Below are 15,006 nucleotides of genomic sequence, written 5' to 3' on the forward strand. Positions count from 1 at the left end.
TACACTGTGGGGGCACATTTCACAGTGTACAGTCACAGTCAACAACAGCCTTATCAATCATCCAGTCAGATCCATGTGAACAGACAAACCATTGTCATACTGTTTAGACACACATCCTATCCCACCCGATTGGGTTTGGCACAATGACTACGATCAATCACTGCGACCAATTCATCACTTGCTGTTGTGGCCCTCTGGTGCCGTAGGGATCAATAGTGCCACATGTCAGGCCTAGCAAACACATAGGTCACTCTCAGCATGTGCTTGTATGTCTTTGTGTGTGTCTAGTGGTGTGTCCACGTACTGTGTGCGTCTGCTATGGATGTCGCGGCCAACTCAATCTCCCCGCAGCAGCCAGGGGTTTGAAAAGTGCTTTGATCAAACGCTCAATTATTTGTCTGACTTGTGGAACAGTAGCTGGAATTTCCATTCATTCAAAACACAAACAAAGCTCAAACTTTACTGAGTCACACACACTCACACAATCGCATGCATCCACACACACTCACACCCCTAGATACTGTAACTGACTCACAAAACGTCCTACCCGTCTAGACGTCTTATCGCACAAATGTAATCAAGTGAGGGGTTTTAAACAGCCAGACCAGGTGTGCATTATGGCTGTGTGCATATGTGTGAGTAAGTCATTTTAAGAGTCAATTTGTCATTGTAATCTCAAGGTGATAAACAGTGTGTCAATAGAGCAACGTAGTGCAGGAAGCAGGAAAGACATGTAATTACCAACACAGTAACGTCTCTGTCTCTGACTGGAGGAGAAAGGGCTTGAAGGGGAGATATTGCTTTGAATTCAAATATACTGCAACACCCACCAAAACCCCCAAGCCTGTGTGATGAATAATGCCAAAGACAACTGACTGTCAATCACTTTTACAGTTTTTTTTCCTAACATATTATTGTTGCTTATCACTGTGACTATGCTACTACAATGTCAGAGGAGCCAAACAAAAATATGTTTTGCTCCTACTGTATGTACCTTATACTACATTACCTTATAGGATATTGCCTGAACTTGAACTTTAACACCGGATGAGCTGCAGACCTAAAAGACCTGACAATGAATGTTTAAAAGATAAGCGCTTCCCTAATGTGTATTTAATGCAAAAATGCAGTTGGTACCTATATACCACTGTATGTTTCTGGGAATGTCCCAAGATTTCCAGGTTCTGGTCTTGTGTGGCAAAATAATTTAGTTCCATTATGAAGTCTAAGATCTGTAATGATCCTGGGCAGTTTCTATTAGGGCTTAGGGCTACCAGCAAATGATGCCTATTCATGAAAAACCTCCATCAGTGACTCAATGGTATAGAGAATGGAAAGACTCAGTGCCAAATTAAATATATATGGCATATATATGGCATATATATGGCAGCCGCTGATAGATTACTTGCCCAACGATTTATCTACTTTGATTTATAAAGGAAGTGATTCATTGGATTGGAAAGCCCTGCATGGTTGTACTCTTACAATTTGCCTTCTGATGTGCCCATGTGTGTTGAGTATTTTTTTATGAATGTATGACTGTACAGTATGTGTATCTATAGTTTCATGGTCATTGTAGTGTGCTGCTTTCCTTTCCTTTTTTTTGTTTTTAGTTTTGTTTGTATTGTGTGCCTTTAATTTATACCATTCCAGTTTGTCCAACTTTATTTGAACACATTTATGTCTCATATTTTTCTGTGAAAAATTAAGAATTCAATACATATATAGTATATATATATAGTAAAAACTATATATATATATAAAAAAAGATTCACTTTGAATTGACTCATTTTGACTTTCACTAAGAGCAAGAAATTGCACGAGTAAGTGTGCATGCGAGTGAGAGAGAGCAAGAGAGGGGGGGGGGGGTCTTGGGGTCGGAGGGGGAGGCCAGTTATAGAGCATGGAAAAACTGACCACAGAGGAGGAAATGAGAGAGAAGCTGAGAGAACGTTCTCTTGTTCCAAGAAGCCCCTCTGGTTCTTGGAATTAAGGGTGAACCACTCCTCTCCATAACAATATAGCACCTGACAGAATGACAACATGTTAAGCTTGAGTTATACCCAGTTGCGTGGCAGTGGCACGTGCCGAAAATAGCCGATCTACAAGCTCACAACGCATCGTGCTACAATGCGTTGTGAGCTTGTCGATTTGACTGAGTATACACACACACACACACACACACACATAGAAGACCAGCCACAGGGTAGTCCCTCACGCTTTGAAAAGACCACATTACAATTAGTCCTACATTTAAACATTACAATATAAATAAATAAGACTTGAGAGTAATAATATGAGAACAAAACATAGAAATATCATACAGAACAGTGATCACAGCAGAATAACGATAATTTTATGATTTATTAAAAGGTTTTTACATATTACATACATACATATATAATTTATTTGAATCCAATCTAAAAGTAATTCCGTGGAATAATGTACAGTTATAAAGAATAGAGAATAAGTACAGAATAAAATACAGCAGCAATGGTTAGGGATGAAAGATGATGCTGTTATAACAGAAATAGCAGTCTTTTGTTTTTACATATGCCTCAATGCACAAACCTAGGTATATGCTTCTATACTGTACATAAACATGAGATTCCATACACAAATATGTAAGTATTTTACTGTGTATGAAGAAATTAAAGGCCACTCACTCACACACACATAACAGTACCAGTATCATTAGAACCAGAGGTAGGGGGTATCAAAGTGGGTTAGAATGAAAATGAGGGCATCTCTCCATTATGGAAGGCAGATAGGGAGATGTAGCTACTAGATAGGGCTTGTTATCGATTCTATCAGCCCGGTTAAATGAGCCGTTAACGCTACTGTGAATGTGACGTGACCGGCGTTGAAACTGATATGGTGCCATTTGGCACGTGGGCACCGCTTGGCCCGGGCATGGGTGCATCTCAGTGTACAGTATCATATCATATATTACATTAATGTCTATTTATGCACACACACACACACACACACACACACACACACACACACACACACACACACACACACACACACACACACACACACACACACACACACACACACACACACACACACACACACACACACACACACACGCAAAATGAGGCACACACTGATATGCTCTGTAACACATTCTACAGCCAATTCTTCCTAGCAATAGTGCCTGTCTGCTGACACAGAGTGTAGTGTGTGTGTGTGTGTGTGTGTGTGTGTGTGTGTGTGTGTGTGTGTGTGTGTGTGTGTGTGTGTGTGTGTGTGTGTGTGTGTGTGTCTATGTGTGTGTGCGAGAGAGAGACAGAGGGAGAGAGAGAGAGAGAAAGAGAGAGAGAAAGAGAGAGACAGGAGTCCTACAGTAGAAATGAGACCCCAGATACCTTGAAAGACCAGGAGGAGCACAGGGCATTGCAAGGTTCACCAGGCAGGAAGGAAAAGGGCGGTGCTTGTTGACATACTGTAGAAAAGGAACACACACACACACACGCAAAGACAGAGACATGCCGACAAACACATGGGGGGTGGGAGCTTGTGCAACAGCGGCTGTCTTTAAAGAGCGTGTGCAGTCAGGTGGGAAATTCCCCTCGTCGCAGTCCCAACATTCCACAGGAGCCAAGTTAGCGCCGATCGCCCCTTCTAAGTGTCTGTCAGGTGGCGTGCTAGTGTCGTCCGTCCTGTCTGTGTGTGTGTGTGTGTGTGTGTGTGTGTGTGTGTGTGTGTGTGTGTGTGTGTGTGTGTGTGTGTGTGTGTGTGTGTGTGTGTGTGTGTGTGTGTGTGTGTGTGTGTGTGTGTGTGTGCGCGTGCGCACGTTTCTATTTCAGAGGACAAACGAGACAGGAAGTCCAAAAACAGCTAGACCTTTTCTTCCAAGTTCACGACCCAAGACACAAATCGTCTCAGATGACGTGTGCTTGCGTCAGGGCACCGTATAACACAATTACAATGACAACAAGGCCAGGGCAGGTCAGGTCCCCGCGTATTTGATCTCCCCACGACGTCTCAGATCAAAGCTCCGGCCATAAAAGATCACAGGTTTACTGTAAAACCCTGTCTCCATTTAATAATACGTAAAAATAATAATACAGTAAAATGCTGGGTTAATTTATCAATTTGTAACTCAGAGTGTACACATGTAACCAAGTGGACCCTTCCTGGTCAGTTTGGTTACTTTATACACTAAAGAAATATAGACAACATTGGAACCGGAATACTATAACATTGAAGATTATAAATGGAGTCTCCCGATTGGATGAATTTGGAAAACTACCTGAAAATGCATTTTCAGTTTATAAAAGAGCTGGAGAGACGGGGAGATCCCTGTTACTGAACAAACACTCTATAGCAATGATTACTATCTGATATCTAATAGAGCTTTAACCTTTCACAAAAAAAGTTTTGTTTTAAAACATATCACTTACAGCACCTTTAAATGAACATACAGGATGTTTTGGTGGGTTGGTGAAAGGGCCTTTCTGTGTGGAGTTTGCATGTTCTCCCCGTGTCTCCTAGGTTAGTTAATACCCTCACAAAAACATGCAGTAATCCTGGTCACTATACTGCCTCCCCCTGGTCAGTCAGGGCGCCTGATGGAGGGGAAAGGAACTGGTTGGAATAACGTGTTCCTTCCACGCGCTACGTCTAACCAGGGAACCTCCCCCCTGTCGGGTGATAAGAAGCGGCCTGCTTGCTCCTCATGCATTGAAGGAGGCATGAGCTTCAGCTTGGGCTCTCCCTAGGCTGGCAGAGGGAGAGTAGCGCCCAGGATTACATAGGCAATTGGCACTGGGTGAAAAAATATGGGTTACAAAATCGTGGGATAAAAATTATAGTTAAAAAAAAAAAACATACAGGATTTTGCTGTATTATGTTCAGAACACAGGGAACGTTTAAATCTGGCTTGGTGGTCACGGTAGCTAGCCTACATATTTGCGAGATAACATGTACCTGGTCAGCTCCTCCAGGTCTGTACACTGGCGTTTAGAACATACAACAGTGTTTTGTATCCACTTCACCTCTACCTGGCCTACCCGCCTGATAATGGTTCTCCTATGATGCTGATATCAAATGTAGGTTAAGGACACATTGTGATAAGTAACCAGTGCATGAGCCAGATAAAATTCGTTTTTGAAGTTCTTAAGCCCATGCCAGATAACGTGTGTGTGTGAGTGTGTGTGTATGTGTGTGTGTGTGTGTGTGTGTGTGTGTGTGTGTGTGTGTGTGTGTGTGTGTGTGTGTGTGTGTGTGTGTGTGTGTGTGTGTGTGTGTGTGTGTGTGTGTGTGTGCACACGCGCGTCTCAAGCGTTGGACAGCATAGTGGAAGTGAAGATCTGCTGCAATATTTGAGGGATCTGCTTCGTATCCAGGGCAACAAAGGATCGCCCCGCGGGTAAGGTCTTTTGCAGTCTGAAAATGAAGGGGGGAAAGAGGCGTGACGTTAAAGAGAAAATGACTGATCTTTATTAAGTCCTTACCAGACTGTGTGTCTATTAAGTGGAAAGTCCAGAGGAGACGGCAGGGTGGGTGACCAGTGAGCAGCGCCACTAGTAGAGCTGCTTCACATTTGTGGTTAATTTATATCCAAGCCTCTGTGGTTAAATAGAAGCTCACCCAAGGAGCTTTCAGAGGGCGAAAGACTTTCCCTTTCTTTCCTTCTGTCTGTCTGTCTGTCTGTCTGTCTTTCAGGCAGCAGGAACAACTTAGGTCGAAACAGATGCGTTTTCCAGGAATCTTTGTTTTAGTTAGCAGCACTATAGAGCTGATATAAAAGTCTAAGCTAACATAAAACATAAGCTATGAAATAAATGTTTTCAATATTTCGCAACATGGTTGATGTGCATACAACATACAGGAGAAAATACAATGTATTTAAGATATGTACTATACATAACACTGTGCAATATGAGTATGCATGTTTGAAGAGTCGATCATGGCCTCTGTTGAGCCTTCTGTATCTGATCATTGAAAAATCTTTTTTTAAAGCTGGGTGCTTTTTTGTTGAAATATTCTTGTCCTCTATTGGTTGGTGTTAAGAACATAATAAGCACTGTAACAAACATGCAACAGTGAATCCGTTCCACTAAACATAACGCACACAAAAAAAAGCTAGTGCTGCGAAGACAGGTTGGCTGTGGGCATGAGGAGGCCTCAGTCATTTTAGAAGTCCTGAGGCTATGATGAGTATATTGTAACCATACAGCTGCTAGCTTTTCAAAGGCCACGCGAAAGCCACAAGCCACAACACAGCCCTGGCCCCGAGCCAAGAGTTACATGCCTACAGTATAGAAGGTTCAGGGACTCAGGGGCTCGAGGCAGGATGGCAAAATGTAGGAGGAGTTCATTTAAGAGGGCACTTATCCGTCTTTATCCGGCTCACAAAGGCCAGGATTTAAACAAGGATTAGACTACAAAGGCCAGCAGAGCCGCCAGCGTGTTGACTTAAGGTGGTCACCAGTTCAAATGTGTTCATGGTTCTGCTGGTACACACCCCCCTCGAACACCCCCACGATCCCATGCTTACCTCTCGGCCTGGTCTCCCAGGGAGCCGATGAAGATGGCGAAGGCGTTGACCTGGGGGTCGGAGGTAAGCACGCGGGCAAAACGCTCGGGCCGGATGCCGTAGCGCTCCAGGTTGGCGTCGCTCAGCACCACCACGAAGCGCTCGTCCGCCTCCTCCCGCGCCAGCTCCTTGATGCTAGCGTCCGTGCCTTCCAGGGTGAAGTCGCCACTCATACAGAACTGAGAGTGGGCGTGCATGTTCTGTAAAGAGGGAGGAGGAGGGAGGGAGAGATATACAGTATACTGTTATTATATTTCATTCTAGCGGGGTACCCAGGTTATTGCACGGGTGAAAGAGGGACAGCACACAGCAGACGCACCAACGTGGGAGATTTTGGATATCTTATCTCTGTATTTGGGCATATCGATAATTCAAATCATTGAATTGTTAAACATACCTTGAGGACCTTGAGTCTGTGCTTGTCGTTCTTGGGGCTCTTGTCTGCTCTGACCAGCTCGATGTCGTAGCCATCCCCTGAGTGACCCATGATGTCATACTTCACAGGAGGAAGGAAGAATGGATCATTTACCGAAGAGAACAAAGAGAGACGTGATACAAAATAATATAGATGAGAGATAGAGAGACACAAATGCTGGGGAAATTAACTAACAAAGCATTTAGCATTTATTGCACTCAAAACACAAAATACAAAAACCCCCTTAACCTTATTAAGACTTTTTTTTGGTCTATTTTGTTTTCAATTCCAACTTTAACTATTTACTGCTCTCGTATTTTATTTATTCTCCCCCATTTATAAATGTTGTTTTATTGTTGTAATTCTATTTTCTGTGAGGGAACCGGGGAGGGTGGGGTATATGAGGGGTTGTATGTCTTAATAACTGAAAATACAAAAAACACAAAATACAGAACAGAGCATCGGTTCATACTGGATTATCCCAATCGGGATTGGGATAATCCAGTATGAAGCAATCACCAAAGAGTCCCACTTTGGCCACGCATCTCAGAAAACGGCTGCACTGAGAGGGCTTTCAGACTGAATAATGGAGTGAAACTAAATGAAAGTTCAGACTGAGTGTCAGGCTATCGGTAAACATGTAATAAATACCATTTCAGAATTAATCTAGCACTATCCTCTCTCAGAGATACAAATGGGGTATTTTACTGTGTACAGCAGTAATTCTCAATGTAGGGTCCGGGTAACCCCAATACTTCTATCTAAAAGCTCACAACACGTCACAATGCAATGCTTTATGAGATTGTAGAACAAACATTTTGAAACATCAGAATCGTGACATATTTGGAATAATTTGGAAATGTTCACATACTGTATGAACAAGATAAATCCTCACATATGAAGGTCCCTGGCACAACATATTTTCAGATAGGAGTTCATGGCCAAATAAATATCCATTTGTTGGTCCTTGACTTGAAAATGTTTGAGAACCACTGTTACAGTATATTAACCCTTTCAAACATGTATGGTATAGTACATGCTTCCTGTAGACCGTCTGGTCAGAGGTGACAGAGGAGAGCAGATCAGACAAGGCTGACATGCACTGTGCTCAGCTCACTCCCAGGGCTCAGATTCTGTGAGTTATTTCTGATAAGGGCAGTTATGACTGGCGTGGTTGAAAGCGTATGAAATGCGCGTATCTCCCTGAGGCGTACACAAGCGTGTCTTTCTATTTCACATTAGCTGCTGTGTGTCCGGTAAACGGCGGGCGGATTGATGTCCGTAATAGATATGACGTGACACGTTAAAGTGCTGGGGTGTAAAGTCTGATGTCGCCTAGTTTAAATTTGCATAAAAAGTGCAAATAGTTAACATGCTTGGAGTGGATTTTGCAGTCTCTCTGCGCCATATGTCTGATCCACAGATAGCCTTTTGTGTGTGTGTGTGTGTGTGTGTGTGTGTGTGTGTGTGTGTGTGTGTGTGTATTATCAGGTGGCCTCAGTACACACAGATGTGACACTGTGCATGTTCTTATGTTATCAGTTGCAGTTATGTACAGTAAGGTGTACAGCAAGGAAAGTAGTTAATTTCCTAGTTGGATGAGCAGCAGCATGTATGTGCATACATGTGCATATGTATGTGTGTGTGTGTGTGTGTGTGTGTGTGCATTTCTGGGTGTGTGCATTTGTGTGTGAGCGCACGCGTGTGTGTGTGTGTGTGTGTGTGTGTGTGTGTGTGTGTGTGTGTGTGTGTGTGTGTGTGTGTGTGTGTGTGTGTGTGTGCCACTGATATGTGATCAGCAGTAGGTTGGGTAGAGTGTCACTAAGGGGCCAAGAAGTCTGTCTCCCTCCGACCCTTTCTGCATACACTCACGATTTTCTCTTCCCACATCTCTCTCTCTCTCTCTCTCTCTCTCTCTCTCTCTCTCTCTCTCTCTCTCTCTCTCTCTCTCTCTCTCTCTCTCTCTCTCTCTCTCTCTCTCTCTCTCTCTCTCTCTCTCTCTCTCTCTCTCTCTCTCTCTCTCCCTCTCTCCCTCTCTCCCTCTCCCTCTCCCTCTCTCCCTCTCTCCCTCACTGTATCTATCTATCCAGCCAACTCCCTCCATCTTTTCCACCATGCTAGGCCCAGTCAAGTCCACTACTTATTTTCTTCAATATTGTCCATGGTTTTACAGCTGACTTGGTTATTCCCTGATGTTTGTAATAATGTGTTTATTATATGTAACCAACATGTGTTGCTCTGTCTTTTCAGGACTCTGTGAGGAAAAAGAGATCCTTAGGACTAATCTGGTTAAAAATAATTAAAAAAAGTTTTTCATAAAATAAAACAAAACCTGTCTTTCACTTTGTGTTGCTGGATCATCTCTCCTCTCCCCTGTCTATGGGTGCAGCTGAGAGCAACAGTAGAAGATACAGATTAGAGACAAGCTGGCAGGTAGTGAAGATCAAAAGGTCTGGCAGCACCAACCACTGTGCTCCATTCACACTAATGACAGAGTGGTCTAACATGAGCAAAACATGCCTGTCAATAGAAACTGTCATCGGCTGGTTGACCTGGTTGCAAACCAAACAGGCTGTATACTACTGGGAATGTAAAGGCATGGACTAGAGGTGACCACACACTGTACCATGTAGTGCTGTGCTTGGAATTTCCATATCATGGCATAAACAATAATCAAGTTGTTTGTTGAAGTGTCAAGGACGGCAGTCTACAGGACAGGGTGTAGGATACGACAAAGTTGTTTGGTGTTCGAAATGTTGGCTGATAGTCAAGACATGACGGTATGGGGAGTCACGGAGGGTCATAAATGAAATGTGCAGTGGTGGAAAAAGTACTCGCATTTTGTACTTAAGTACCAATACTGGTATTGGTACTTAAGTACCAATACCACAATACCACAATGCCACAATGTAGAAAATGTAGAACATGTAGAAATACTCTGTAAAAGTACTAATTTTGCCCCATTTCAAAAGTTTCCAAATGTATAAAAATGCTATAAATGTATAAACAAATATCTACAAGCTCTACAAGCTCACAGGATACTGTTCACCATCGACCCCTACTTGAGGGAGAACAAAAATGGCTTTCGAGAGGGTGGTGCTTTGAGCATCACAAATAATCAAATATTAAGCTTGTCTGAACATTTATGAGTTATGCAGTGATGTAGTTACCAGTAAAGAACCTTTATGAAAATTAAATGAGTTAACTGTTTTGGTTCTTATCTATAAAAGAGACAGAGAAACAAACATACTGTATTGGGGGAACAGTATGGGAAAATAATGAGTATAGGTAGCACCAGTTAGTTGACTTCCTCTTTGTGCAGAGATGTTTAACAGGAAGCGTCATAAAACATTCTGGGTAGGAGCCAACTTTATTTATATATTATTTCAGTGTTTACATTTTTACTTCATCTAACAGCCAGTGAAACAATGTCAATTGACTTTAGTTCTCTTTTCTATTTCCCTGGTGAATTGCACACTTCCCTTCTGTTACTGTAGAATTGAAGGTACAGTATACAGTTATTTAAATTTACATGAGAAAAACTCAATAACATTGCACTGTTTTAACATTGCAGCTTGAATAAAGTGTGGTGCAGTGAACTTGTCTGGGTTTGGTGATAATTGACTTGGTGATTGAATTGAGTAGCTTCAACCTTCTATGATTTGTCAACATAATAGTAGACAAAGACATACACAGAGTGTAACAGTATAGTACAGTATACATGTTAAGTATTTTAAAAACATATATTTACATAATAAACATCTAACTAGTTGTACTCAGATGTCAAATAGTCTAGAAATGTATAATTTTGAAATAGAAAATGTGTAGGAACTTTCATACTTTGTGACGAGTAGGCTCAGTTCATCTCAGTCTACAATTTATGGTACAAGTAAAGAGCTCTGCTGAATTTGTGGTTGCTGAGGCCTGGCCCACTGGGTGGTTGCTAGTGGTGATGATGACTTATTTTATTTCAGTGCCTTGCATCAAAGGTGCCCAGCGCTATGGGCCTATAACACTGCACAATGTACACTCACATGCTCATAGATTTGGCATCGCAAAATACCATACAAAATCTAAAATAATCTTAACTAGGAAAGTGCGCTCCTCTGAAAGCAAATCCACACCAGGCCGCGTACTACTGCCTATGCCAGCAAGTTATGCTAATCGTTTAGCTGATAATATACTGGCATTGTAGTGAAAAAGTGGCTTTGCTTGGGATTTAAAGGATCTACACCATGAATTAAAAACATTTTTTAATATTTAATATCATATGTCCCTCAAACGTTTTTCAAAAAGCCTAAATCAAGCCTCAGATATACTCATTCCAACTAACTTCTCTCTAGCGTATAAAGCACTTTCACCTGCAATACCACATTGCCTTATTTGGCACGTGGCGCTATTGAGCCAGTTTGTATGTATGTTATCTCCTGGTTTTGTGTGGAAAAAGTAAAAAAAAATGTTTTAAAAACGGAAACTGAAAAACGGGAGGGATTATACAAAGTAGGTATCGCTTGTGACGTCACAGGTGGGGGCAAATCAGTTGGCCTGTTTTGATACCAATTAACATAAAACCCCAGATATGCTGTGAAAGCCTGAGTGCTCAAACTGGGGTATTTTTTGGGATAGAAGAGAGGTAGGGGAGATCAAAAACACACAAAAAAAAGGAAAAGTTAAAATTTATGGTGAAGTCCCTTTAAGTACATTTATTTATGATTTACGTGATTAATGGTCATTGTGGTCTGTCCAAACATGCCTGACAGTAAACCTGATTCAGATTCTGATGGCTAGGTGGTGGCGATTTTACCTTGAACTTGTGCTCGTAGCTCTCCAGCGCCTCCATCACCATACACACAGCCTCCATGGAGCGCTCCAGCCTGCCATCCACACCGTTGAATCGGTACATGCTACCAGACACATCCACCAGCACCCGCAGCCGCTTCGGCTTCTGCTGAGGACTGCCGGGCTACACAAACAAAATGTGGTTGGACACATTCTAACATGAACAAGACACATCGGACGGGCTCTAGTTAGTTAGCTGTGTTAGATAAAGAAAGCCAGATCATGGATATTTCATGACATGCCGGCAACTTTGACGTTCTGCGGATCCCATAGCTGGAATGCTGAGCTTTGGTCTGTAATTGGTTGTGAGCTTCACATAGCAATGCTGATGTCCTGTCATTGATTGCCGCCGTTCCATTCCAACCAATGACAACTTGTGTCGCTCGTAATGTGACATCCCCCATTGAGTTACAATGGAGACTTGCATAGAATTGCGTTTCTTAGGTTAGCCTGTCTTCGGCCGGGGCGGCTAACTAAAAAACGAAACCATTTGATTCCATTTGTACACTCTTCAGAGTTAAATTAACACTGAGGATTTTACAGTGTACTTATAAAGTTGTTGAATGAAAAGGACCAAAAAAGACACGAGTCTCAGCTGTGCCAAAAGTTGCAAAACAAAGTGTTTAGCTTTTGTTTTCTTTTGCAGAAACAAGTATAGTGTGCGAGTGAAAAATAGCATTAAATACATTGTATTTGCTGTGGTTGGGATTTCAAGGAAGGACACAATTATTTCATCATACACCTCCCAGCAGCCTTCAGGGCAGACCAAAAATATTCCCTGCTCCGGGGTAACTGAGGTAAAAAAACATGACATGCATACTTTGGCTGAAGTGTGTATACCGTGTGTGGGAACTGTCTATATGTATGTGTGTGTGTGTGTGTGTGTGTGTGTGTGTGTGTGTGTGTGTGTGTGTGTGTGTGTGTGTGTGTGTGTGTGTGTGAGAGAGAGAGAGAGAGAGAGAGAGTGTATGTGTGTGAGTATGTGTGTGCTTACATTGGAACTTGTAAGACGACTAGAAACCGTGTGTGATCCAGACCAGAATTGGAGGGTGTAATAATAATCACACACCACTGGAATGTACCTTCTGACAGATAAGGTCAACAGCATGAGTGTGTCTGGGAAGGGTGTGTGTGTGCGTGTGTGTGTGTGCGTGCGTGTGTGCGTGCGTGCGTGTGAGAGAGAGGGAAAAAAACGTTTTTGAGTAGCTTAAGAGTTATCAAGGTCAAGGAGAGTCACACACACACACACACACACACACTTACACCCCTACCTCTGGGTCCAGCTCCCCCCTGCGTTTATAAATGGCTTTTTCTCCGGTCAGGCCGTCAATAATTTTGGCATCATCCAGGTCTCCCAGTGCCTGGTTCTTCAACCACTGTCGCTCCTTCCCTTTGGCCTGAATCAAACACACACACACACACACACACACACACAGACACACAGACACACAGACACACGCACACGCACACGCACACACACACACACTCATTTTAAACTTTGGGGCAAAGTGCATTTGCCTTCTATCTATTCTCCTAACCTGGAACGATAACAAAACAGACAACCCTCTTTTAGGTGGGACAGATGTGCAATAGATGCTGAGTGGGCAATATCAAGATGCAAAGCCAGAACAAAGCTAGTAAATGTCCATGCTGGTAAAGTCACAGGAACATTCTTGGTGTTTTTGAACAGACACACACATTAGAGTACTGTATACACAACGTACACAAACACGCACGCACGCACACACACACACACACACACACACACACACACACACACACACACACACACACACACACACACACACACACACACACACACACACACACACACACACACACACACACACACACACACACAGGAAAACAATAGAGACATGACACCAGGGTCTTTCTGTCCCACTTTCTAGTGTCCCGTTCCCCTCCTCCTCCTGCAGGGTGAAAGAAGAAGAGCTTTACTTTCTCCTCTTCCGTTCATCTGCTCCCTGAGGAAGGAGTTGCAGAAAAAAGGACAAGGAACAAAAGAGGGAACAGGATCCGGCCCTCTCCACCTTCACAACCCTGGGTTAAACACAGAACCCAGAACCTTTACAAAAGGCAATGTGACAGCAGGTGAAGTCTTTGATGTGATTTTCTTTTTACGCACTTGGAATAGTGTTCCACAGTTAACACTTCATGTTACCCACAGGTACAGGTGTCATTATGCCTTCACCGTCGATAAGCGCTGACATCTAGAGACCAACGTAAAAAAATTATAATTCAGAAATCTACAACCTCATAATCGTGATGCAACGTGCTGCAAGCTTGTAGAACTACAATTTTTGAAGACTTCAGAAAATGTTTCACCAATAAGGACATGCCCAAAATAGGGACGCCAGGTTGAAAGTGCTTAAACATCGAGACACATCGAGTGACTAATTGCCAATACCAATGTCGTCCAAAGAGTCAAATCATGGACGATATATCGAAAACGATCAGTCTGGCTCTAAACAGGTCTCCCTGACGCATGAGCTCGATTAGCGTAGGTGTGCGCGTAAATAGTGGTTGTTTGTAAATGTGTGCGTTATACAATCAGCTTGTCACAACACAGGTGAGTAGCTACTTATCGAGGCTTGTTGTGCAACTGGGCGTGTCGCTGTGTGAACAATAACACACACACACACACACACACACACAACCTGATCTGTGTACAAGAACATGCATGGGTGGAAATGTGCCAAATTCATAGGGTTTTTTATTTTCCATTTTGGCAAGCGGCAGAGTAATTCTACAGCATGAAAAGGCAGGATCCGGTGTTTATATATCTGGCAATCCGGACAATTGTTGAGAGCTAAACACAGTTGGAGGGGGAGGGGTTTCCCCCAGAGCGGTTTACAGAGGAGGATAAACGATACTGTATCAGTTCATTGGGGGCTTGCCAGCTCTGTGTGTGTGTGTGTGTGTGTGTGTGTGTGTGTGTGTGTGTGTGTGTGTGTGTGTGTGTGTGTGCGTGCGTGCGTGCGTGCGTGCGTGCGTGCGTGCGTGCGTGCGTGCGTGCGTGCGTGCGTGCGTGAGATCCCCTGAATCACTCTCCAGGTATGATAAAATAACACATGACTTCATTGCGAGTCCCGCCTCACTGATTATGTGGTTATCATCCTCATCTTTACAGCGGGAGAGAAGAATGCTGTTGTTTTGTTCTTTAACAAGGACAAACACAAAC

The 15,006-nt window shown here is 43.0% G+C and overlaps 1 protein-coding gene across 1 annotated transcript in view; it reads right to left on the reverse strand.

Annotated features, from left to right (window-relative positions):
• Positions 1 to 2,364: 2,364 nt before the first annotated feature.
• The window catches only part of vwa8 (von Willebrand factor A domain containing 8), a 91,621-nt gene continuing 78,979 nt past the window's right edge, over positions 2,365 to 15,006 (reverse strand). Inside the window, exons 41-45 of the mRNA XM_084085238.1 lie at positions 13,076 to 13,201; positions 11,770 to 11,928; positions 6,948 to 7,046; positions 6,512 to 6,750; positions 2,365 to 5,397 (exon numbers count right to left, since the gene is read on the reverse strand). Of these exons, the coding sequence (XP_083941364.1) occupies positions 5,289 to 5,397; positions 6,512 to 6,750; positions 6,948 to 7,046; positions 11,770 to 11,928; positions 13,076 to 13,201 (732 nt within the window). The 3' untranslated portion in view covers positions 2,365 to 5,288. The remainder of the gene's footprint in view (positions 5,398 to 6,511; positions 6,751 to 6,947; positions 7,047 to 11,769; positions 11,929 to 13,075; positions 13,202 to 15,006) is intronic.

The sequence above is a fragment of the Gymnoscopelus microlampas genome (assembly GCF_963454915.1).
Source record: "Gymnoscopelus microlampas genome assembly, chromosome: 17".
NCBI lineage: Eukaryota > Metazoa > Chordata > Actinopteri > Myctophiformes > Myctophidae > Gymnoscopelus > Gymnoscopelus microlampas.